Genomic DNA, 24,673 nt, shown 5'->3' on the forward strand with positions numbered 1-24,673 from the left:
ATAATAATAATAATAATAATAATAATAATAATAATTATTATTTATACCCCGCCCATCTGGCTGGGTTTCCCCAGCCACTCTGGGCGGCTTCCAACAAGAGATTAAAAAAATACATTAAGATATCAGTCATTAAAAACTTCCCTAAACAGGGCTGCCTTCAGATGTCTTCTAAACATCAGATAGCTGTATTTTAAGCTGTATTTTAATTAACTGGTTTTTTTTCCTATTATGTTTTATTGTAATTTATATTCGGTGTTAGCCACCCTGAGCACAGCACTGACCAAGGAGGGCAGGGTATAAATAAAATTTTGTTGTTGTTGTTTGTTTGTTTGACATCTGATAGGAGAGTATTCCATAGGGTGGGTGCCACTACTGAGAAGGCCCTCTGCATTGTTCCCTGTAACTTCACTTCTTGCAGTGAGGGAACTGTCAGAAGGCCCTTGGAGCTGGACCTCAGTATTCGGACTGAACGATGGGGGTGGAGACGCTCCTTCATTATCTCCTCCTCTTTCCCCACTGCTCTTTCTTTCTTTTCTGGTCCCCCTTTCCTATCTAGGTGCAGATCACTTAAACTTCACTTGAGGTATGGAGGACACCACAGCAGTGGCCAAACTTAGGTTGCTGAAGTCTACCCACTTGGAGGGTCTGAGGAACAGCACCCAAGTGACTGAGTTCATCCTGACAGGACTGTCTCATGAACGTGGGGTCCAACTTTTCCTCTTTGCCCTGTTCCTCACTTTCTACATGATTGTCCTGCCGAGCAATGTGTTGATCATCATCACCATCCGGAGTGACCCTCATCTCAGCTCACCCATGTATTTCCTATTGGCCAACTTGGCATTCCTGGACATCTGGTATTCTTCCATCACTGCCCCCAAGATGCTAGTTGATTTCTTGGCTGAGCGCAAGATCATTTCTTTCTGGGGCTGCATTGCTCAGCTCTTCTTCCTCCACTTTGTGGGTGCCTCTGAGATGTTCCTGCTCACAGTCATGGCCTATGACCGCTACGTTGCCATCTGCCGTCCCTTGCACTACTCCACTATGATGGGCCGGCGCTTGTGCATCCTACTGGTGATAGCCTCTTGGGCTGGCGGCTTTGTCCACTCTCTCATCCAAGTTGTGCTGATCCTCCGCCTTCCATTCTGTGGACCCAATGAATTGGACAATTACTTCTGTGACATCACCCAGGTTCTGAGGATCACCTGTGCTAACTCCTTTGCTGAGGAGATGGTAATGATATTCAGCAGTGGCCTCATCTCTGTGGTCTGCTTTGTGGCCCTCTTGGTTTCCTACATCTTCTTGCTCACCATGCTGAAGAAGAACACCACTGGTGAGTCAGCCAGCAAGGCTCTCTCGACTTGCTATTCGCACATCACCATAGTCATTTTCATGTTTACCCCTGCCATCTACATCTATGCTCGACCCTTTGATGAATATGCTCCTGACAAGGTGGTCTCTGTCTTCCACACAATAATCTTTCCGCTCCTAAACCCCATTATTTATACCCTCAGGAACAAGGAGATCACCACAGCTATGAAGAAGGTGGTCAACAGATACCTCCTGTGCAAGAAAACATGAGATCAATAGAATGGTAGTCATCCTGGGGTCTTCCTTGCATGACCAAGGGTGAGAAGATATGGTCAGTTTTAATAAGGAAACATCATTAGGAAACACAATTTCTCCACAATTTTCCAGTGGCTTCTTTCGCTTATGATTGATCTCTCCAAGCCCTTTCTGCCTCTACACATTCACACTCTTGAAATACATCCATATAAAATATTCTATTCAATTACCTCTTGAATAGTCGTTTCTTGACTTCATCAGCTTACGCTCAAATTATAGGAAAATTCTAACTGAAAATGGCAAAAAACAATTGCACTAAAGCTGATCATGTAAATTCCAACTAAATTCTAGTGTGCTCTATAACAGAATAAATTTATTTCAGAGACTCCTGTGAAATAAAATTTTAGAAGCAGTCCTTAAAAAAAAACTAACAAATTATCAGTTGCCTTTCAACAAGTACATGGGATAAAATGCCTGTAAGTAAATTATATTAAAGGTGTACATGTTGGTTAAGTGAACTATTAATAAACTCTCTCTGTTGTTCTACTGAGCTCAGTTTCATGGAGTAAGCTTGTTTTTTTAAATGGTGATGACATCCTTCAGCAGTGTGAAATGAAGAAATCTTTTCAATGCCAGAATACAAAACCCTGCTGTGAAATAATAAAAACTGTTGAGGTGTGTACATTACCTGAGGACTGCTGGAGAGTTTGCATAATGAAATTAAGATACCACAGATGTTACACATTATGCCTGGAGAATGTACAAAATGGTCCTACACATGCACATCCCTCAAAGTCTGTTAGAGAGTATGCCTAATGTCTGGAGAATGTATAAGATGTAACTGAGATATGCATGTCCCCCAATATGTATGGGAGAGGAGTACACACAATTTCCCACTCATGAACAGATTATGTGCATATCTTCCATGTGTTGTACAATGACTGGTGGTTGTACACAAATATACATTATTGCTCAATAAAAGATAAAGGTAAAAGACCCCTGGACGGTTAAGTCCAGTCAAAGGTGACTATGGGGTTGCGGCGCTCATCTCGCTTTCAGGCCAATGGAGCTGGTGTTTGTCCACAGAAAGCTTTCCGGGTCATGTGCCCAGCATGACTAAATTGCTACTGGCACAATGGAACACTGTGATGGAAACCAGAGGGCACGGAAACACTGTTTACCTTCCCACCGCAGCAGTACCTATTTATCTACTTGGCAGTGGCATGCTTTCAAACTGCTAGGTTGGCAGGAGATGGGGCAGAGCAACGGGAGCTCACTCTGTTGTGGGGATTCGAACCGCTGACCTTTCAATTGGCAAGCTCAAGATGCTCAGTGGTTTAGACCACAGTGCCACCCGTGTCCCGTGTTGCTCAATATACATTGCCATTAACATATATATTGTGAAAAAAGAAGCAGCTTGGGATCCAGTCCATAAAGGTGCAATAACACCCATTTTTCTACATGACAGTGATCTGCATCAAGTTGTTCACGGCATAAGAAAGTGCCAGAACAATCTCCTCTTCTCTGTCTGCTGCTTGCCTCATAAACCCTCACCACTGTTTAATTCAGAAGGTGGAATTACCAGCTCAACACACGCAACTCTACTAAGTTTCCTTCCTCCCCACTTAGAAGCTTAAAGTGCAGCGCATTCTGCAAGCAAATAAATGTTCTTATATGTCTTATCATGCACATCCAGTTATCCCATGGCGTTCATTTTATTCCTTCTATGCATCACTCTCTCTCAAAAAAAATCTTCATAAGGCCTAGAAGCTCACACCACTTTAAAATCACACTGATTTTCACTAAAATGGGACCGGTTGTTGTGGTTCGAGGACCCGACCCCCGCTTGGTGGAATAAAGACACATGGACACAGAATATAAGGTTAATGGGCAAGAAAAGGCCACAACTTTATTGATTGCAGCAAGTGAGAAGGTATTGGCGTAGGCATTGGACCACAAAAGATTTGACTCCACCCACTCAAAGAGGGGTGAGTCTGCAGAGGGGTTAACCACCAGTAGGGGGAGCCTGTTGATGCTAATACAACTATAAGCTCTCGATGTCACCGAGGGTCATGCCATCCCCGCCCCCCCCCCAGGCATCGGACAGGATTCACGACCGCCGGATTCCTTTAACGGAATACCCAAATTTGAAGGGGTAGGCGATGGCCATAACTTGCCCTTCCACACACCAACAACACATTCCAATGCCTAACCGCCACCCGAGCCCAAGAGGCTTGCCCCCAATACCCTCACAGCTGTAACCAATCCCTAATACTGCTGACGATGTTACCTAGCCAAATGTCGTTTCCCCGATCTGAAAGATGAACCCGTGAGCAAATGGGCTGAATGGCTGGCGTGGCTGTGTCTTGAGCAGCAAACCACGCCCCCACCAAGCCGCCTGATTGGGTGCTCAACCGGGGGCATGGTGCACCAGCCATGTGGATGGGGCAGGGGGCGTAACACCCCCTGTGTGACGCAGGAATAGTCTCCCACCCACAACACCTCCCCTCTGGAAGGAGGAGAGGCCTTTTCACTAAGCATAAACCTCTTCACAGGGTTGTTGTGATGATAAAATCGGGCAGGGCAGGGTGGGGGGAGAACCACATAAGCTTTCCTAAGGTCCTTCGAGGAATGGCAGGTTCAAAGTTAAATAAATAAATAAATAAATAAATAAATAAATAAATAACCATCCCTGGTAGGGATAGGCAGACATCAACCTATATTTCAACACTTCTAATGAAGAGTCCAGTACCTTCTAAGGAAAGCTGCTCCACTGTTGCACAGCTCATACCACCAGACAAGCCTCACCCCCACCTTTTAATTGGAATTCCTTGGTTTGGATCCTACTCTCCTGAGCAGCAGAAAACAAATTTCCTCCAACTTGGGGGCAGGGGTAGCTCTGGTTTGTGGGTTGTTCTTGGCCTGCCAGGGGGTCCAAAGCCCACTAAGGTTTTATCCTGTAGCTGAACCCAAGTTAAAGATTTGTTCTCTGTTTCCCCCTGTCTTTCCTTCTCTAGCCTTCCTTCCTTTGTTTTTCTTGAATCAAGTTTTAGTCTGTAAGCTCCTTGGAGGCAGAGGCCTGTTCTCTTTTATGATGTGAATCACTGTGTACACTGCTGATGAAACAAAACAATTTCTTTAATACAGTGGTGCCCTGCAAGACGAATGCCTCGCAAGACGAAAAACTCGCTAGACGGAAGGGTTTTTCGGTTTTGTGTTGCTTCACTAGACGAATTTCCCTATGGGCTTGCTTCGCAAGACGAAAACGTCTTGCGCTTTTTTCTTAAAGCCGCTTGAAGAGGCACAGTTGCGACGGACCATGCTTCGCAAGACAAAAAACATCGCAAGATGAAAAGACTCGCGGAACGAATTATTTTCGTCTTGCGAGGCACCACTGTATTTGTAAAACACGGAGGCTAATCCAGTGCACAAATCTACTCGACTGGATTTAGTGAGTTCAGATCAAATCTAAACGGGGCATGAGGATGAATTTGCTGTGCTTTGCAGATGGTGGCAAGTTCTCAAAGTTTGTTTCCTTTGCCTCACTGGGGACACCAGAGCCAGATGTCAGAGCGGTAACTTTGGAAACAAACTCCCTTTGTAACAATGATCATCCAGCTCTTGAATGCCCATAGCACCAGTTTACCTTGCCAAGATCTAAAGGGATAAATCAAGCATCCTCTTTGTTGTTCCCATTTTCCATCTGGCATGGAGAGTTCAAAGTCATCAAGCAAAACCAGAATGCTGCTTCTCAGACTGAGATTGGATCAGCTGTGGAAAGAAGTTCTCTGTGCAATCTTCAAGTGACCTCAGAGTGAGTGAGTAAGGGGCAAGTGAGATGGATGGGGCTGATGGGGTAGGTCAGATTCAAATTTGCTAAAATAAATAAATTACCCCCCTTCAGACATGAGCTGAGTTGCAAAGAAGGTTTAGAACCTATATTTTAATTCAGACCTTATCAATGTTATGCCTTTCACATGCTGCTGGATTAAAGGCAGCCCTCTTTAGTGAAGCTTTTAATATTTGATAAATTAATGTATTTTAATATTTTGCTGGAATCCACCCAGAGTAGCTGGGGAAACACAGCCAGATGGGTGGGGTATAAATAATAAATTATTATTATTATTATTATTATTATTATTATTATTATTATTATTATTATTATTACTTCCATCATCACTGACCATGATGGCTGGGTTGGTTGGAGTTGATTAACATATTGACAATATTCCATTGGTTATATCTATTCAAATTCTCTATCGTAGGATATGGGAGTGATAGATGATTTTGACTTCAGAGAGGTCAGGCAGAGATTCTGTGGCTTGTGATCATTCCACAATTCTGTTAATTGTCTACTGATTCCTGTAAGCACAAAATGCTTTGCTCCTCTGTTTTCACCTTCACCTCATGCCTGCCTCACATTTTCTACAACCTCTCTTGCACACAAACCACTGCATGTAACTCTTGTATCTCCCCCCGTCCCAAAGACTTCAACATTTAAGCACCGTTTTCACATTCTGCCCAACTCCCATGCTGTATACCTTTCCATGCCAGTGCTTTCATATTCAACCTCATTCCCATTCCTCCTACTCATTCTAGGTTTTTTTTTGGGGGGGGGGCGTTGGCAATCCCCCTTTCCACTTCCATTTTCAGCTTCACTCTTTTTTTAATCTCTCCACCCTTCTCCTTTCTCTTCTTAGTTCTCCCTTTCTGTGTGATCACCATCATTTTCATACCTTCTCCTGTTCTGCAGCCCCCTTTGTGTATACAACCCATACTGATATATGTTGCTCATCTTTAATATGAGAATCTTAAGAGCAAGCTGTCACTTTGCTTATTCAGATAGAGAATCTTAAGTTCAGTTGATGGATGTTGTGCACATATGGATGTTTAAAATATCCTTTCTAAATTACCACATTGAATCTAGAACCTCATGTTAAAGACAACAAATGGTACCAGGAGTGATGGTAGTAGATACAATGGAATATTAGAGGGCCTTGTATCCTTTATCTTTCCCACACGAGGCAACTGAGAAATGGAAGAGGGAAAAGTTTAAAACATCAATTTTCTCTCTTCTTCATTGGAAATTCATTGGACTAGATGATTCCCTCAGTCCCTTCCAGCTCTACAGTTCTATGATTCTTTGATTCCATAACAGCAGAAGTTTGTGCAAAGCAGTGGTGAGGAGACACAGAACAGAAAATAGCAGTTTTAAATGATGGAAATGGTCTGAGCAAAGTGGGAAGGAAGGGACACAGAAGAAAAAGACAGTTTTCAGCAGCAGCAGCAGCAGCAGCAACAACAACAACAGAGGTTTGAATAAATAAGTAAAGGGATGTGGAATAAAGTGGTGGTTTTAAACAGTGCTTTTCTTCTAAAAAGAAAGGTGTCAGTGCTGCATAACCTTGAGAACCCCCAGAAAAAATCCCTGGCTTTTTAACACGATATATTCTATTCAAACATCTTCCAGAAAGAGCTATGCAGAAGATCAGTTCTGGAATAAATGTTTCATTCATAGAGAAGTGAATCAAAACTACCCCCTTCACTTAGAAACAAATGAAAGCTAGACATGTTCATTCATTTCAATTGGTTTACTCTGAAAGGGAAAAACATTGGGTTTAGCTTTGGTTTACTTACTTGTTCCCTGTCCTATCTCTCTCTCAAGGAACCTATTTTATGATGTTTTAGCAATTTTATAGCACACTAAGATGATTTCTTCAATGAGCTGGCAGCTTAGAAAATATTTTTGAATGAATGAATAAAAAAATATGTTTCCTTTCCCCTTTTACAGGCTAAATGGGGCACCTTAAAGAAAACCACACAAGAATAAATGAATTCCTTTTGATGGCCATATCCCCCACATGGGAGTCCCAAGCCATCCTCTTTGCGGTCTTCCTCCTGGTTTACGCATCTACCATAGCAGGAAATAGTCTTATCATGCTGACAGTGACTTCTGACCTTCGACTGCAAACACCTATGTACTTCCTGCTGGGGAACCTCTCCTTCGTGGACCTTTGCTACTCCACAGTCACAACCCCTAAAATTCTAGTGGACCTTTTGTCCAAGAAGAAGAGCATTTCCTTTGATGCCTGCATGGCCCAGCTCTTTTTCCTCCATTTTGTGGGTGCTACCGAGATGTTCCTTCTCACCATCATGGCCTATGACCGCTATGTGGCTATTTGCAAGCCTCTGCACTATCCCAATATCATGAACAGGCAGCTTTGTAGCTGGCTGGTGGCAGCCTCTTGGACTGGGGGCTTCATCCACTCCACAGTCCAGTTAGTTCTCACTATAGGGCTTCCCTATTGTGGGCCCAACCAACTGGACAACTTCTTCTGTGATGTCCCACCGGTTATCAAGCTGGCCTGCACTGATACCTACGTCACTGAACTCCTCATAGTCTCCAACAGTGGCCTCATCTCAATCAGCTGCTTTGTCATCTTGGTTGCTTCCTATGCCACCATCCTGGTGAGGATCCGCTCCCCTGAGGGACGGCGCAAAGCCCTCAATGTCTGTGCCTCTCACCTAATGGTGGTGACATTGTTCTTTGGTCCTTGCATCTTTATCTACGGTGGGCCCTTATCCACTATCTCAGTAGACAAGCTGACCCCTGTCCTGTACAATATCAATATCATTACTCCCATGCTGAATCCATTGATCTACACTCTGAGAAACAAAGATGTTAAGTCAGCCATAAGGAAGCTGACAGGGAAGGAAACAATTTCTGATGGGAAGGTAGACATGTGATTCCCTGGATTATTGCTTATAGAGACCTTCACAGCAGCATAGTTGGGTGTAGCATGTAATTGGAGAGTGTTGAAAGCAACCATTTTTGATAAAAATTGGACTGATCTTTTAAAAATGTGCTTTGGCACATTTGAAATATGAATTAAGTACCCATCATATTCTTTTTTAATGCTGAGGAGTTAGTAAGAAATCTAATTAACAAGAACAATAAGAACCTACAGGCTTAATCAGTGAGTCCTTTATCAGTAAGGAGGCTTCATTTTTAAAAACCAATATTATGACACTGTGGTTTTCATTTCCTATGCAAAAGTCCTGCTAGCTTCTGGTCAAATCCCTATTATTACTGCCTGACTGTGATGTAGATATCATTGGCAATCAAATAAAAAAGAGGTTAAATGCATGTGAATATAACCTGTAATTAAATAAACTTAGTATGTGTATTAAACAAAAATATTAGTTTTTGATATATAACATTCAATAAACCTGATAGTGTGATATTTTAAGTTGCAGAACTGGGAACACTCTTGAGTCCAAAAACATATTTCATTGACACTACCAAAGTAATTATTTCTAAACAACCACCCTACTCCAATTATTTTGGGGACATGACATGCATGGTCTTTAACCCTTTCTCCCCACACTATGGTTCTGATCCAGATTGCCTATTCTGAACATGGAAGGGGAAACTAGCCGTCACTTTCTGTGAACCCCTTAGATCCCTATGCCCTTCTGTCACCTATCTTGTAGCCAAATCCAAGCAGGTGCTACTAAATCATTTACATGCTCTTTCCCTGTTTATCTCTCTCTACCCTTCCTTCTTTTAAACTGTAAGATCCTTGGAAGCAGAGCTCTTCTCTCTTTCATGTTGTAAAGCACTGTGGACAATTATGGTGCAACAACATCAATTCCCTTCAAATTTTTAAATCAAGAAGGTGCTTACAAAGTACAAATCCATCCTATGGCACATAAAAGGTAAAGGTAAAGGGACCCCTGACCGTTAGGTCCAGTCGTGGACGACTCTGGGGTTGAAGTGGTCATCTCGCTTTACTGGCTGAGGGAGCCAGTGTACAGCTTCCGGGTCATGTGGCCAGCATGACTAAGCTGCTTTTGGTGAACCAGAGCAGTGCACGGAAACATCATTTACCTTCCTGCCAAAGCAGTACCTATTTATTTACTTGCACTTTGATGTGCTTTTCAACTGCTAGGTTGGCAGGAGCAGGGACCGAGCAACGGGAGCTCACCCCATCGCAGGGATTCGAACCACCAACCTTCTGATTGGCAAGCCCTGGGCTCTGTGGTTTAGACCCTTAAAAACTAAAGAGTAGTCCCTTAAAACTAAGGAGCAGGTTCCACCGAGATTTGAACTTGGATCGCTGGATTCAGAGTCCAGAGTGCTAACCATTACACCATGGAACCTTACACATGGCACATAATAAATGCCACTTAAAAGTAAACTGTACTGGGGAGGAATTTCTTTTACAAATTCTCAAATTCTTTCCCTCACTGGAGATATCAGAGCAGTAACTTTGGCAAGAAACTCCCTTTGCAACCACAATCATTCAGCTCCGCCATACTCAGCACATCAGTTTGCCCTGCCAAGATAAATCAGGAAGTCTTTTCATTATTCTCACTTGCTGATTTTCAAAGGCATTGGGTGGCACTGGAATGCCACTTCCCAGTGCAAGATCTTAGTGGCTGTGGAGAGATGTTCCTCATGCAACCTCAGAGTGAGTAAGGAGAGAGCAAGTGAGATGGACAGGGCTGATGGGGTAGACATGCTCTAAATTCACTGAGCAATTTCCCCCCTTAAAACACAAACTAGGCTGCAAAAAATGTTACAATCTGTCTTGTAATTCCCAGATAGGTGTCCTCCAGATGTTTCTGAACTACAACTCCCATCACCATTGACCATGCTATGTGGGATTGATTGGAGCTGGGGATGAATAACCCTTGGGCAGCATCCCACTGGCTGCCACCAATTCTCTATTATAGGATTTGTGACTATAGCTACTTTTGAGAGATTTTAAGGAGTGGCATTTTGCATCTTGTGATTGTTTCATAATTCTTTCAGTTGTCTAGCAGTCCTTATCAAGCACAAAAGCAGGGCTGGCACTACCATTGGGCAAGGTGAGGCAATCACCCTCAGTGGCACATGTTGGTACCATTTTATAACTTGCTTTGGGTTAGATTTTGTGAAAAAAGCAGCTAATTAAAGATACTTGTGATGGTGGTGATAATATTATTGCTATGAGGCAGCAGCTCTCTGGTTTTCCTCTGACACGCCACAGACATTCTCCAAGATTGTTGAGGCAGACAAAAGTAAACCAAACTGGAATGAAAAGTATTTATAGGGAGCTGAAAGAGGAATCTCTGTTTGTCCTTTTTCATTCTTCTGGGATTCTTTCATTCTTTTTTGCATGCTTATGTATTTGAAAAGCCTACACAACCTGTTAAACAAGATTGCCTGTGTCTGGTCCAATTTGGAAGGAGATCTCTAGAGGCTTGCTGACATTTTCCAATATATGTGTTTATTCAGAAATATATAGGCTGGGTGCAGGTGAAGCTGTGGCCTAAATATTCCCCCAGACTGTCCAGGTCCAATGCACCTCTGTCAGATTCCTAGGGAGCTGTCCAGCACCTCAATCACTGTTAAATCCCAGAGCCCCAAAGTCATTTCTCTGTCCCTCTGTCTACCCCCCCTTCTTTCTTTCACCGACTGCAGTTTCTTTTCTCAGACAGATTGTTTTCACCATTCTTAGCTGTGTTGGAGAGTAGAGAGTGTGAGCCCACATGATTTATTCAAGGGGAGGTTAGGTAACATTGCATCAAGGAAGTGTTAATTCATACTTTTGTCTGTCCCATAGCACGAAAGTGCAATATTTTTTGGAGGCATGTTTGTTGCACAAGACATCCTAATCACCTGTAAATGCACAACCTGAATTTGCTGGCATGTGATTGAACCCTACCTGAAGATGGTGATACTCTACTAGCACCCAAAGAGAGATTTTACTTCTTGGCTATTCAAAGGGGCAGCTATTGAAAGCAACCAACCCCCCCCCCCTCGTCAAATGAGACATTTGGCATTTTTTTCAGGACTGATAAGGCTTTGTCCAACAGCTTTTCCTGGTTCCACCAACCATCTCATGTCTAGCCAGCACCACAACCCCCAGTGTACATTATAGATAAATATTAAAATTTCTTAATGCAGAACTACCAATGCTCTCAAAAGTTAAAGCAAATCCTGGTACATAAAGGATGCAACTCAGTCTACCCTTTCCCTAGTCCAAGTCCCATTGAGCACACCAAATCTGATCTAGACTGACAGTGCAATCCCATCCATGTCTACTCAGAAGTAAGTCCCATCCATAGACATGCATATTTTAACTGTCCTGTATATTTGTAAATAAAGACAAGTATTATAAAATGAAGATTTATTTTATTTTGTTATAAATAGATTTATATACTGTTGTATCATAGAAATCTATCATAGTGGTTTATGATAATTTAAAATACGAACCATACAGTAAAATCATTTTACAAAATAAAAACAAGTTAAAAACAAAAGAATAAAAAACACAGGAATGTTGGCAATCAAGGAAACAATTTCTGATGGGAAGGTAGACATGTGATTCCCTGGATTATTGCTTATAAAGACCTTCACAACAGCAAAGCTGGGCAAAATATGTAATGACAGTGACTCAAAAACAATAATTTAAACTAATGTGTTTTTTAAAAAAAACATGTGAGGGGCATTGAAACTTTGGATGTATGATTTTAGGACCAAAACTATTCTTTTGATTTTATGGTGGTTAAGAAATCTGAATGATGATAACAACAGCAAATTACAAACTTAATGAGCAAGTCCTTAGACAGTAAGGAATCTTCATTTTTAAATATATATTAGGGCAGTATGGTTTCCTGGCGTGCTCTGGTCCATGGGGTCACGAAGAGTCGGACACGACTAAATGACTAAACAACAATGGTTTCTGTGTCTTAGGTAGATTACCTTCAAGCTTCTGACTGAATCCCAATTTTTTATTCCTAGGTGTGATGTAAATGTTGCATATACTCAGATAAACAAAGATGTTTAAAATATGCAAAAATAACAATAAGCTAAGTAATCAATAAAAAATTAACCTGCTAATATATGGTGCAGTGTGTATACATAAAGTATACCAAATATATATTTATATGAATGTTGTGATGGACAACCCTTGGGTCTGCCTCTTTGTGACCCAACAGCCAGTGGGAGCTGACAAGTAGATCAACTTGTAGGGGTGGGGGAATGGGATGTCAAGGACTGGCTGGATGAGGAAGAGCGTTGGAAGCTGCCTGCCCAAGAGCCCCTCAGGAAGGACACAGATGATGACTTAGATCCTGGATCATGGTGGTGGGACACTGAAGAGCAGTCTGCAGAAGGGACAAGCTCAGAGGTGCAAGAAGCAAGGGGGTTGGGTGATCAAGAATGGTCAGAAGAAGGAGGGCATTCCAGGATAGGGTTAGAGACTGAGAGTCACAGTGTGAGCACAGACTCAGACAAAGAGGAGTCAGAGGTTGCCCTTGCTGCCCAACAACAGAACAGTCCCAATTCTGCTGGCTCTCCTCCCCCTCTGACACCCCGCTTGAGGAGAGTCCTGCACATTGCCAAACAACAGGCCAAACAGGTCTAGAGGAGGAGCCCCCCCCCTCAACACAGCCTTTGTCTGCTTGAAACGAATCCAGAGTGAGAGGCTAGAGGGGGAAGGTCAGGGCTAGTGATCAATTTCAGCAATATCTCAGCTGGATTAAGAGAAACCAGAGGACTCTACTGTGTTGTTATTTTCTGTTAATAAAAAGCTGATTGCATTCCGTGTCTACCATGTGTCCCTGCACTGTGGTCAATGTGGGCTCTGGCTAGCCGAGCAGACTCAGATAGGATAGAGGAAACAGAGTGGGTTAGTGTTGACGTTAGGAATAGTCTGTGGCCAGACAATTTTCTCTTTACCTAAAGAGAGAGTTAAGATTTGGAGGGGCTGGAAGTGTTCTTTGGGTGGAGTAAAACAATAGCCAGTCCTAGGAAGCATTTCTCTGTCAGCTAGAATGTCTTCAGTGAAGACTTATTAAACATCATTGTTAAGCTACAACCTCTTATATAAACATATAAAGTTCCTGTTTTGTTATAAGTGCCTTTACTTCATTTTTCTGGGTGAGAGCTGAATGGTCACAAGTTCCCCTTCACCTATTTATACCATCTTGCTTCTGGTAAATAAAATACTCTACTACAATTGGTTTAGACCAGAACCTCTGCTATGGGAAGAGTACAGGCAGCTGGTCTCATTTCACCACCTAAGGCAAAACAGGAATGTAGGCAGAGTCTTGGTCTATTCAATACTGTAAAGCCCCGTGAACACTGGTGTTGCAACACTGTGGATTGCTTTCAGGTTTATAAAGCAAGAAGGTGGTTGCAATGTACAAATCCATTCTAATGGACTTGCTAAGTGAAGATTAAAGGAAAACTGGCTTGAGGAGGAATTTCCTTTGCAAGTTCTCAAAGTTTACTGCCCTTCTCTCACTGGGAATACCAGAGCAGTAACTTTGGAAAGAAACTCCCTTTGCAACCACACTCACCAGCTCCTTAATGCCTACACATATGTGCCAAGACTCAAAGAGATAATTAAATAAGACTTTTCATTGTTCCCATTTGCCAGCTTTCAAAGTCATTGAGTGACACTGCAAGACCACTTCTCACTTCACACTCCAAGATTTGATTAGCTGTGAAGAGATGTTCCCTGTGCAACCTCAGAGTGAGTAAGGAAGAGAGTGCAAGTGCGACACACAGGGCTGATGGGGTAGACCTGATATAAATTTGCTAACCAATTTCCCTCCTTCAGACACAGACTAGCTTGCAGAAAAGGGTTAGAACCTGTCTTGTAATTCACAGCTAGCTAATGTGTTCTCCAGATGTTTCTGGACCACAGCTAACATCCTTGAGCATGTTGCCTGGGACTGATTGGAGCTAGGGTTGAATAAACCCTGGGCGGCATCCAATTGGCAGCCCTGTTCTAATTCTCTGTTATAGGATTTGTGATGATAGATGCTTTGGGGTTGAGAGATTTTAGGGGGACATTTTACATTTTGTGATTATTCCATAATTCTCTCAATTGTCTTGTGATGCTTGTCAAATAGAGAAGCAGGGCAAAGTGAGGCAATCACTTGAGGTGGCACGTGGTGGTTCCATTTCAAAGTTGCTCTGGGTCACATTTCAGGGGGGAAAGCCAAATTATAAGGGATAATGGTGGTGGTGATAATGCTGGGGATGGGTGGAGAGCAACCCTCTGGCTGCTTCATCTCACACACCACATCCAGTCCCCAAGATTGTTGAGGCAGACACAGTTGAATCAAACTGAGACAATAAGTCCTCATGTGAAGCAGAAGACAATTGGAAATAAGGGTCTGTGATTCTCCTATTTTCTTCTCACTGGGATTGGGTTTATTTCTCTTTCTGCAAGTATGTGTATTTCAAAAGTCTGCCCAGCCTCTTGAAACAGGTTGCCTGGGTCTGGTTCCTGTTGGAGGGAGATCTCTGGAAGCTTATTGGCATTTTGTAATATGTGTGTTTATTTGCAAAAATACAAGCTGAGCATAGGTGCTGGAATAGCTTAAACACCCTAATAGACTGTCAAGGACCACTGCACCCGCCAACATCAGGTTCACAGGGAGCTATCCAGTACTCCCCCAAACCCTGTTAACTTTCAAGTCCCAAATACATCTCTTGCCTTCTCTCTGTGTATGTTTTCCCCCTCCAACTGCAGTTTCTCCTCTTAGGTAGGCATCTCAATTGCACAATTCTTAGCTAGAGTGGGGAGCAGAGCTTCTGGGCACTTGCAGAAGACCTGTTTATTGAGCAGTCAGCCCAATTCATTTGTAATTTGGTTAGGCAACATTGCATCAAGGAAGTGTTGCCACATACTTCCCTCTGCATTTTTCTTATCAGAAAAAAAGTTAAATATTTGGGGGGAAGCATGATTTCCCAAACAACTGTAAATGTACAATCTGAATTCGCCATAAAGTAACTGAATCCTACCTGAAGATGATGACACCCTGAAAGGGCCCAGAAAGAGATCTTAATCTTAGATATTGCTTGGACCACACAAAAAGCCAGCTATTGATAGCAATCTCCCAATCACATTATTAAAGGAGACATTTGACATTTGTCAGGACTAATAAGGTATTATGTGGCAGTTTTATTGGTTTCATTAGCTCTCTCTTACCCCCATCCCCTACCCCCAATGTACAATATGGATAGAATTTTAAAATGTCCTGATGCAGAACTACCTGGGTCCTCAAAAGGTAAGGTATAATTTTATGACATAAAGTTTGCATTCCAGTGCACACTTTTCTAGGACTGTGGTGTTAATCATGTTTGCTAGAGTTACTGAAGATACCTTAAAATCTGCTTCATTAGGAGAGTGTTAAATGATACCCACTTCCATCGTGGGTGATCATTAGAAGAGTTTTCTGTGTAAGGACTTGAATACAGTGGGACCTCAGGTTAAGAACTTAATTTGTTCTGGAGGTCCGTTCTTAACCTGAAACAGTTCTTAACCTGAGGTACCACTTTAGCTAATGGGGCCTCCTGCTGCTGCTGCGCCGCCACCATACAATTTTTGTTCTCATCCTGAAGCAACGTTCTTAACCCGAGGCGCTATTTCTGGGTTAGCAGAGTCTTTAACCTGAAGCGTCTGTAACCTGAAGTGTCTGTAACCCGAGGTACACTGTATGTTGTGAAAATTTAGTGAAGAAGGCATCCCACTACTAATTGTGTTAGCCTATCTATAAGGGTGCTTAGAACAGTTCCTTGCTGTGCTAGTGAACTCATGACAAGCAGTGCCTTGGCTCTTATTGATGCTTTTATGGTTTTATGGTATTAATTAGACTATATGGGTGACACCTGGCTTGAGAGCAGTACATGTGAAAAGGATCTAGGAGTCTTGGTTGACCACAAACTTGACATGAGCCAATAGTGTGATGCGGCAGCTAAAAAAGCCAATGCAATTCTGGGCTGCATCAATAGGAGTATAGCATCTAGATCAAGGGAAGTAATTGTGCCACTGTATTCTGCTCTGGTCAGACCTCACCTGGAGTACTGTGTCCAGTTCTGGGCACCACAGTTCAAGATGGACACTGACAAACTGGAATGTGTCCAGAGGAGGGCAACCAAAATGGTCAAAGGCCTGGAAACGATGCCTTATGAGGAACGGCTAAGGGAGCTGGGCATGTTTAGCCTGGAGAAGAGGAGGTTAAGGGGTGATATGATAGCCATGTTCAAATATATAAAAGGATGTCACACAGAGGAGGGAGAAAGGTTGTTTTCTGCTGCTCCAGAGAAGCGGACACGGAGCAATGGATCCAAACTACAAGAAAGAAGATTCCACCTAAACATTAGGAAGAACTTCCTGACAGTAAGAGCTGTTCGACAGTGGAATTTGCTGCCAAGGAGTGTGGTGGAGTCTCCTACTTTGGAGGTCTTTAAGCAGAGGCTTGACAACCATATGTCAGGAGTGCTCTGATGGTGTTTCCTGCTTGGCAGGGGGTTGGACTCGATGGCCCTTGTGGTCTCTTCCAACTCTATGTTTCTATGATTCTATATACTCCCTTACGATCGTTTGAAAGTGCTGTTTATGAATATGTAAATAAAGAAAACAGAACTTGTTACCCTCATCCTGTTTAAAGTGCTGAGTAGTTCCAGGGATATAGTGCTTAACTGGATCTAGTTTCTATTGGAAGTTACTAGAGGTTTATTGGCATTTTGTAAAACTTGACTTTGTAGTTCCCTAGCCAATTGTGCATGGGCAGACCATGGTAATCTTTCATAATAAGAGGCCTTTATGAGGCCACATTTGGCACCCCCAAATGTATATTATTATTTTGCATCCCGTCAAACTGATATAGAAATATAGTGAACTGGATGCTGCAAAAGTGGGAAATTGCTAAAATGAAATTGACAGTTTTACTGATTCCTACACCTTGTATATTCTGTAGACACCTTGACATTCTGGAGACCAGATAAATAAAATGATTGAATGGACAGACAGACAGAGAGATATTACACTGTATACCTAAAATGTTGTTGCTATTGACATTCAACCTGTGAAAGTTGGCAGTCCCAGGCAATTGCTGTCAGTGTCCAAAAGCTTACACCAGTAAATGCCTCCAGGCACCTATACAGTATGTGTAGTTTGTATGGCAGAAGAGTGGGGAAATAAAAGCCTTCAGATATTGATCAATTGTATCTGGAAATTCAAACGTTCACATGATTTTGAACTTTGGGCCTGATTTTGGACTTTTTGAACTGTAGGGGTATTGAGTGTCAATTGGCAACTATGCTTAAAAACCACCTAGAAGCCCCATCACGGGTCAAAGAAACCAGTCAGGAGTCAGGGGTGGCAGGACTAACGGGGCCCTGTAATGTATCTGTTTAATAATAATAATAATAATAATAATAATAATAATAATAATAATAATAATAATATTTATTTATATCCTGCGCTCCCCAGCCGAAGCTGGGCTCAGGGCGGCTAACAACAATAAAATAGTGCAACATTCTAGAAACATTTCATTATAAAATTAATTAAAATCAAATCAAATTGATGGCAACCATTAAGATAAAGTTATGTGAAGATTGCCAAAGGAGGGAGTCAGGCTGCGCCCTGACCAAAGGCCTGGTGGAACAGCTCTGTCTTGCAGGCCCTGCAGAAAGATGTCAAGTCCCGCAGGGCCCTAGTCTTTTGTGACAGAGCGTTCCACCAGATTGGAACCACAGCCAAAAAAGCCCTGGCTCTGGTTGAAGCCAGTCTAACCTCTCTGTCGCCTGGGACCTTCAGGATGTTTTTATTTGAAGACCGTAAGTTCCTCTGTGGGACATACCATGGCTTTGCCAGGAAATGAACAGCTTGGCCACAGCCATGCAAGCCTTGGCAACTTCTAGAATGCATTATTGCATGGGTAGGCAAACTAAGGCCCGGGGGCCGGATCCAGCCCAATTATCTTCTAAATCCAGTCCGCGGATGGTCCGGGAATTAGCATATTTCTGCATGAGTAGAATGTGTCCTTTTATTTAAAATGCATTTCTGGCTTATTTGTGGGACATAGGAATTCATTCATTATTCCCCCCCCCCAAAAAAAAAAATTAATCCGGTCCCCCACAAGGTCTGAGGGACAGTGAACCGGCCCCCGGCTGAAAAAGTTTGCTGACCTCTGCATTATTGCAATGCACTCTATATGTAAGGCTACACTTGAAGCTGCAGCTAGTGCAGAATGCTGAATCCCAGCATTTGGCCAGAGCACCTCCTTATTAACATACTACAATAGTGCTGAATGCTGTGCACTGTCTGTCATTCTATTACTAGGCCAGAATATTACTGAGCTAACCAGGCAATATCTCAACTCCCCATCAGACACCCAGAAGAAGAAGAAGAAGAAGAAGAAGAAGAAGAAGAAGAAGAAGAAGAAGAAGAAGAAGAAGAAGAAGAAGAAGAGCAGCTCTGAACAACTGCAAAGCATAGTTCAATCCTTGCTTACATTCTATCAGTTATGGTGAATTCATTTAGGAATCTGCCTTAGTTGGTAACTAAAGTCATCAAAAGCAGGGGGGAAGGATTACTTTAGCAGTATTTATAAGGATGGGGCAAAATGTTACCAGACTGAAGATGGTGAAGAAGAGGATGTTGTGGCCAAAAAATAAGAAGGTGTTTTGGACAGTTTGTTTTAAGCATGAACACTGAGCACATTCTACCCTGATTTAAGTTGCATATATGCCATCCACATTTTAGGTCCAACTGCATGCTTTTAAAAGCCCCTTGGAGGTAACAGTATTATTGTTAGTGAATAAAGTGCTTAAACAACCTGGATCCAGGTTACTCAAAGGACCAAATTTTCCCTAGTGTACAGGTTAGAACAGTATAATCACTTGGCCAAGCCTTCCTGACTGTTCCACAGTTATCTCCTGTTGATTTATTTTCTGTACCAACTGAAATTTTTTATGGTAGTGGCTACTTGTCCATCTCTTGATAATATTTTTAGCTTCACCAAGCACTTTTAGAGAATTGATTAGATTCAGTCTTCATAATCTGATCCATGTTTTGTGATTTAGAGTTGAATTCAATGGTAGTCCTATTCAGGGGAGAGCCAATGAAAATGATGGGCCATTCATTTGAATGGATCTACTCTAAGTAGGAATAGCATTGGAGACAGCATTTATTTATTTATTTATTTATTTATTTATTTATTTATTTGGTTGGTTGGTTGGTTGGTTGGTTGGTTGGTTGGTTATAGCTGGCTATCCCCCCCCCCCAAGCAGCCAATTTTATAAGGTTTTCTTATTTTATTTTGCACCCCCATGATCTGCTTTAATGAATTGGCCACTTATCAAAATTCTTATTAAATAACTAAATAATTAAAAATGCTTCTTTCCACTTTTGCAGGCAAAATGGATCACCTGAAAGGAAACTACACCAGAGTCAATGAATTCCTCTTTGTGGCCCTTTCTCCAACATGGCAGTCCCAAGCCACCCTCTTTGTGTTCTTCCTCCTAGTCTATGCAGCCACCTTAGTAGGAAACAGCCTGATCATGTTGACAGTGATCTCAGACCCTCGACTGAGAACACCCATGTACTTTCTGCTTGGGAACCTCTCATTTCTAGACCTTTGCTACTCCCATGTCACAACCCCTAAGATGTTGGTGGACTTTTTGTCTGAGAAGAAGAGCATCTCCTTTGATGCCTGCATGGCCCAGCTCTTTTTCCTCCATCTCTTGGCCGCTGCTGAGATGTTCCTCCTCACTGTCATGGCCTATGACAGGTATGTGGCCATTTGCAAGCCTCTGCACTATCCCAATATCATGAACAGGGAGCTCTGTAGCTGGCTGGTGGCAGCCTCTTGGACTGGGGGCTTCATCCACTCCATGGTTCAATTACTCCTCACTATAGGCCTTCCCTACTGTGGGCCCAACCAATTGAACAACTTCTTCTGTGATGTCCCACCGGTCATCAAGCTGGCCTGCACTGACACCTACATCACTGAGCTTCTCATAGTCTCCAACAGTGGCCTCATTTCAGCCAGCTGCTTTGTCCTTTTGGTGATCTCCTATGCAACCATCCTGGTGAGGATCCGCTCTCCTGAGGGACGACGCAAAGCCCTCAATGTCTGTGCCTCCCATCTAATTGTGGTGACATTGTTCTTTGGACCCTGCATCTTTATCTACACTGAGCCTTTATCTGCTATCACAGTAGACAAGCTGACCCATGTTCTTTACAATATCAATCTCATCACCCCTATGCTGAATCCATTAATCTACACTCTGAGAAACAAAGATGTGAAGTCAGCAATAAGGAAGCTGACAGGGAAGGAAATAATTTCTGATGGGAAGGTAGAGACGTGATTCTAAAGACTTTCACAGAATATCCTCCAAAGAAACTATCTAAACAGCCATGCTTTTGCTTTTATGGAGAAGGGTGGATAACAAATTTAAATAATAACAACAGCAACAATATGCAAATCTAACCTGCAAATGCTTAATCAACAATGACATTTCATTTTAAAACTGATATTATAGCACTTTGGTTTTCTTTTCCTATGCAGAAGCTTGAGATTGAATCACAATTATTACTCCCTGACAATGATGAAAACGTCCTATGCAATCAAATAAATAAAGAGATCAAGCACATGAAGATACAACATGTAATCAAATAAACTGAGTATGCATACTTAACCAAAATATCAATGTTCAAATAAATAACATTAATATACGGGATAAAACAATGGTGTTGTGTGTGTGTGTGTGTGTGTGTGTGTGTGTGAATGAAATGTTGTATGTAACTTAAAAATATAATATAGTTGGTGAGCTTCTCCATAGACCAGAAGACTAGGAGTGGCTCTGCAAATATTTTGGGGTGGGGTGAGTGAGAGAGTCAGCAGTGAAATCTGAAGTGGGTAACATAAAGACATACAGACATAATTTTATTTGTAACATCACAATGCTTGGATAATTGTCAAGGTTTAAACCCTCCCACCCAGCCCAACTATGTGTTGGAAAATAATGGCACCTCTACAGAGCCCTAACCTTGACATTTTCCAATTTGAGTAAAGTGGAAAAGGAAGACCAAGAGAACAAAGGAAGCAGTGGGGAAATCCATTTAAAGTATAATAGGCAGATTGACTCATGAGAACAGTGTCATCAATAAGCTACAGTGTTAACCCTCTCATCACTGATTTCATCTGGCGAAGTTACAGAGGTGCAGGCTTAGTCATTGTTTCAGAAACTATATCTCTCCCCTCCCCCCCCCCAAATCACTCTCTCTATACCTAATCCTCACTAGGGGACTACATTTTTTAAAGCCAAAACCATTTATTCTCTTTACCTACTTCTGTCTGTATCATTCTGGTTTGTATCTCACTAAAAACCCCACCTGTCCTGCCCATTTTCCCCTTCAGCTATGTGGTTCTCTGGCACCACCCTCAGATTGACTTCAACCCCCCTGTAACCCACTTTCACTAAGAGAGTGAGCCCTGAACTGGATTTCTATTAGGCCTTTTAAAAATTATTTATTTTTCTGCCTTCACAGATACTGAATGAGTCCCACCTCAGTCAGCAGTCACCCACAATTTTATTGATCACAGAGATAATAAATGATTTTACAATAGTTCAGTGCAAAGGAGCATATGGTTTCGGTAACATACTTAAGATGTGACTTCGGTTCATATGAACACTCCTACCTACTCTACCATTCTAAATATATCCAGGCTAAATATACACTCACCATTTGTCCCCAAACCATGACCATTAATAACACCGACCCCACTCTCTCTCACTAATACTACCACAGCTACCCAAACACTTTACCCCACCCCCATGAAACTCCAACTACCACTGCTCCTTTCAACTAAAAACCATCAGTAGTCAATTCCACTATCAAAATTCTTATCCAGTTACTATTTACTTCCAACATTCCAAGCACAATCTCTGCCTCTCCCAGCCTAACACCTTATTTCAATTATTATACAATCTGAGAAAAGAGACAATGCACATACTTTTGTAAACCAAGAAAATCTTTAATAAACATTATTTGAAATGCACTGCACTGGCTTCCAGTGCATGTCCAGAAAGAAAGAAAGAAAGAAAGAAAGAAAGAAAGAAAGAAAGAAAGAGAGTTTGGTTTTGATACCCCACTTTTTCATTACCCTAAGGAGTCACTACCCTAAGGAGTCTCAAAGCGGCTAACATTATCCTTTCCCTTCCTCCCCCACAACAAACACTCTGTGAGGTGAGTGGGGCTGAGAGACTTCAAAGAAGTGTGACTGGCCCAAGGTCACCCAGCAGCTGCATGTGGAGGGGCAGGGAATCGAACCCGGTTCACCAGATTACAAGTCCACTGCTCTTAACCACGACACAAGAAAGAAAGAAAGAAAGAAAGAAAGAAAGAAAGAAAGAAAGAAAGAAAGAAAGAAAGAAAGAAATTATACTCACCTATATATTTAGCAAAATATATATACTATCACATACTAGTTTACTGTAATTATTCTAATATTTACACACTTTCATTTATATATACACCAGAGCATCACAGGCTCCCACTCTCATCAGTCCCAGAAGGTATGGCCAATGGTCAGGGATGATGGAAGTTGAAGTCAATACAGCGCATAAAATGTCAAACATGAAAAACAAGAAGCTGGTTGCAAAGTACAAATCTACTCTACTGGACTTCAGTGCAAATTAAAGGTAAATTAGGCTGAGGGGGAATTTCCTTTACAACTTCTCAGAGTTTTCTGTCTTTCCCTCATTGGAGACATGAGAGCAGCAACAGCGGAAACAAACTCCCTTTGCAATCAGAGTCATGCAACTCCTTAATGCCCAGAGCACCTGTTTGCCTCGCCAAGATCCAAATGGATAAATTGAGATGTCTTTTCATTGTTCTCATTTTCTGGCTTGCAGAAAGCATTCGATGTCGTTGAGTGACAATAGAAGACCACTTCTCACTACTCATTCCAAGATGTGATCAGTTGGGGAGAGACATTCTCCATACAACTTCAGAACTGAGTAAGTAGAGAGCAAGTGGAATGAACAAGGCTGATGGGGGAGACCTGAAACAAATTTGCTAATCATTTCCCCCCCTTCAAAAAGAAACCATCATTTCCTCCAGATGTTGCCAGACTACAACTCCCCTTATCACTAACCATGTTGGTTGGGACTGATGGGAGTTGGTGTTGAATAACATTTAAAGGACATCTCATTGCCTATCAATGTTCTATTTCTGTTATAGTATTTGCGGTGATATATGCTTCTGGGTTGAAGGATTTCAGGGGTAGGTTGTGATTATTCCACAATATTGTCAATTGTCTCCTGTCAAGCACAGAAGAAGGGCCGACCCTGCCATTAGGCAAAATGAGGCAACTGCTTCAGGTGGACAACTAACTCAGGATAATAATAATGGTGATTATTATTACATTGATGGTGGGAGGTGGTAGCAGCACCCATCAGTTATCTCCCTGCTCTGGAGATCACAGCTGTGTGCCACACAGCCTGCCTTGCAAGAGAGAGGGTCATAGCTCAGTGAAAGAACAGCCACTTTGCATGCAGCAACTCCCAAGTTCAATCCCTGGCATTGCCAGGAAGGGTAGGGAAGCCCTGGAGAGCCACTGCCAATCAGTGTAGACAATACTGAGCCAGATTGACCTGTAGGTCTGAGTCAGTACAATGCAGATTCCTATGTTTCTATGCAGTCACTAAACTAGTCTGCTGTCATCTGATACAATGGAGGAAGATACTCTCCCATTGCCAGAGTCAACTGCTAGCCCAGTCAGTTTGATTCAGAGAGAAAGCAAGACAGAGAGAGACACACATAGAAAGCAGAGAGTGACTTCTAAAACCATAGCAACACTCTAAAAGTACCAAAATAGCAAAGTCAAGGGTGACTATGGGGTTGCATCTTCCTTCAAGCCGAGGAAGCTGGCGTTTGTCCACAGGCAGCTTTCCAGTTCATGTGGCCAGCATGACTAAACTGCTTCTGGAGCAACAGAACACCATGATGGAAACTAGAGCACACAGAAACACTGTTTCCCTTCCCGTCACAGCAGTACCTTTACCATAACCATGTTAGAGTGCTGACTGTCCCCAAAGGCACCTGATCCTGAAGCAAGGGGCTTTGAATTCTTGTTGTCCAGATATTTTGGACTGCAACAACCATCACAGTACAGCCATGCTTACCTGAGCAGATTGGTGGAAATGGTGGAAAATTGAAAACATCTTGAGGAAGCCAGGCTAGGAAAGGCTGCCTGAGAGTGTTTCGACACTGGGTCTCTGACTTATATAGTTGTAAGTAAACACACA

General features: G+C 42.3%; 3 protein-coding genes across 9 annotated transcripts; all 3 read left to right on the forward strand.

Annotated features, from left to right (window-relative positions):
• Positions 1 to 368: 368 nt before the first annotated feature.
• Positions 369 to 1,578, forward strand: LOC308570716 (olfactory receptor 4M1-like; the record flags this gene model as incomplete). The annotated part of the gene is made up of 1 exon (XM_081165628.1): positions 369 to 1,578. Exon 1 carries the CDS (start codon positions 586 to 588, stop codon positions 1,576 to 1,578), a length of 993 nt encoding a protein of 330 aa, XP_081021754.1. The 5' UTR covers positions 369 to 585.
• Positions 1,196 to 20,958, forward strand: LOC308571938 (olfactory receptor 4Q2-like). 6 transcript variants are annotated; one of them, XR_014001615.1, is made up of 3 exons: positions 1,196 to 1,330; positions 1,512 to 1,626; positions 3,032 to 3,200. XR_014001615.1 is itself a non-coding variant. In XM_081167591.1 (3 exons), the coding sequence occupies exons 2-3, from the start codon at positions 1,617 to 1,619 to the stop codon at positions 20,726 to 20,728; spliced, it is 966 nt and encodes a 321-aa protein (XP_081023717.1). In that variant the 5' UTR covers positions 1,196 to 1,330; positions 1,512 to 1,616; the 3' UTR covers positions 20,729 to 20,958. The 6 variants fall into 6 exon arrangements, 5 of the variants coding, with proteins under 5 accessions (XP_081023717.1, XP_081023718.1, XP_081023719.1 ...); XM_081167591.1 differs by lacking the exon at positions 3,032 to 3,200 and adding an exon at positions 19,773 to 20,958; XM_081167592.1 differs by lacking the exons at positions 1,196 to 1,330; positions 1,512 to 1,626; positions 3,032 to 3,200 and adding exons at positions 5,275 to 5,377; positions 19,773 to 20,936.
• On the forward strand, positions 5,256 to 8,346 carry LOC308571939 (olfactory receptor 4Q2-like). Of its 2 annotated transcripts, none has more exons than XM_081167595.1 (2): positions 5,256 to 5,381; positions 7,355 to 8,346. In XM_081167595.1, the coding sequence occupies exon 2, from the start codon at positions 7,360 to 7,362 to the stop codon at positions 8,308 to 8,310; it is 951 nt and encodes a 316-aa protein (XP_081023721.1). In that variant the 5' UTR covers positions 5,256 to 5,381; positions 7,355 to 7,359; the 3' UTR covers positions 8,311 to 8,346. The 2 variants fall into 2 exon arrangements, with proteins under 2 accessions (XP_081023721.1, XP_081023722.1); XM_081167596.1 differs by having other exon boundaries at positions 5,257 to 5,377.
• Positions 20,959 to 24,673: the final 3,715 nt, after the last annotated feature.

The sequence above is a fragment of the Podarcis bocagei genome (genome assembly GCF_964188305.1).
Source record: "Podarcis bocagei genome assembly, chromosome: 13".
NCBI classification, from domain to species: Eukaryota; Metazoa; Chordata; class Lepidosauria; order Squamata; family Lacertidae; genus Podarcis; species Podarcis bocagei.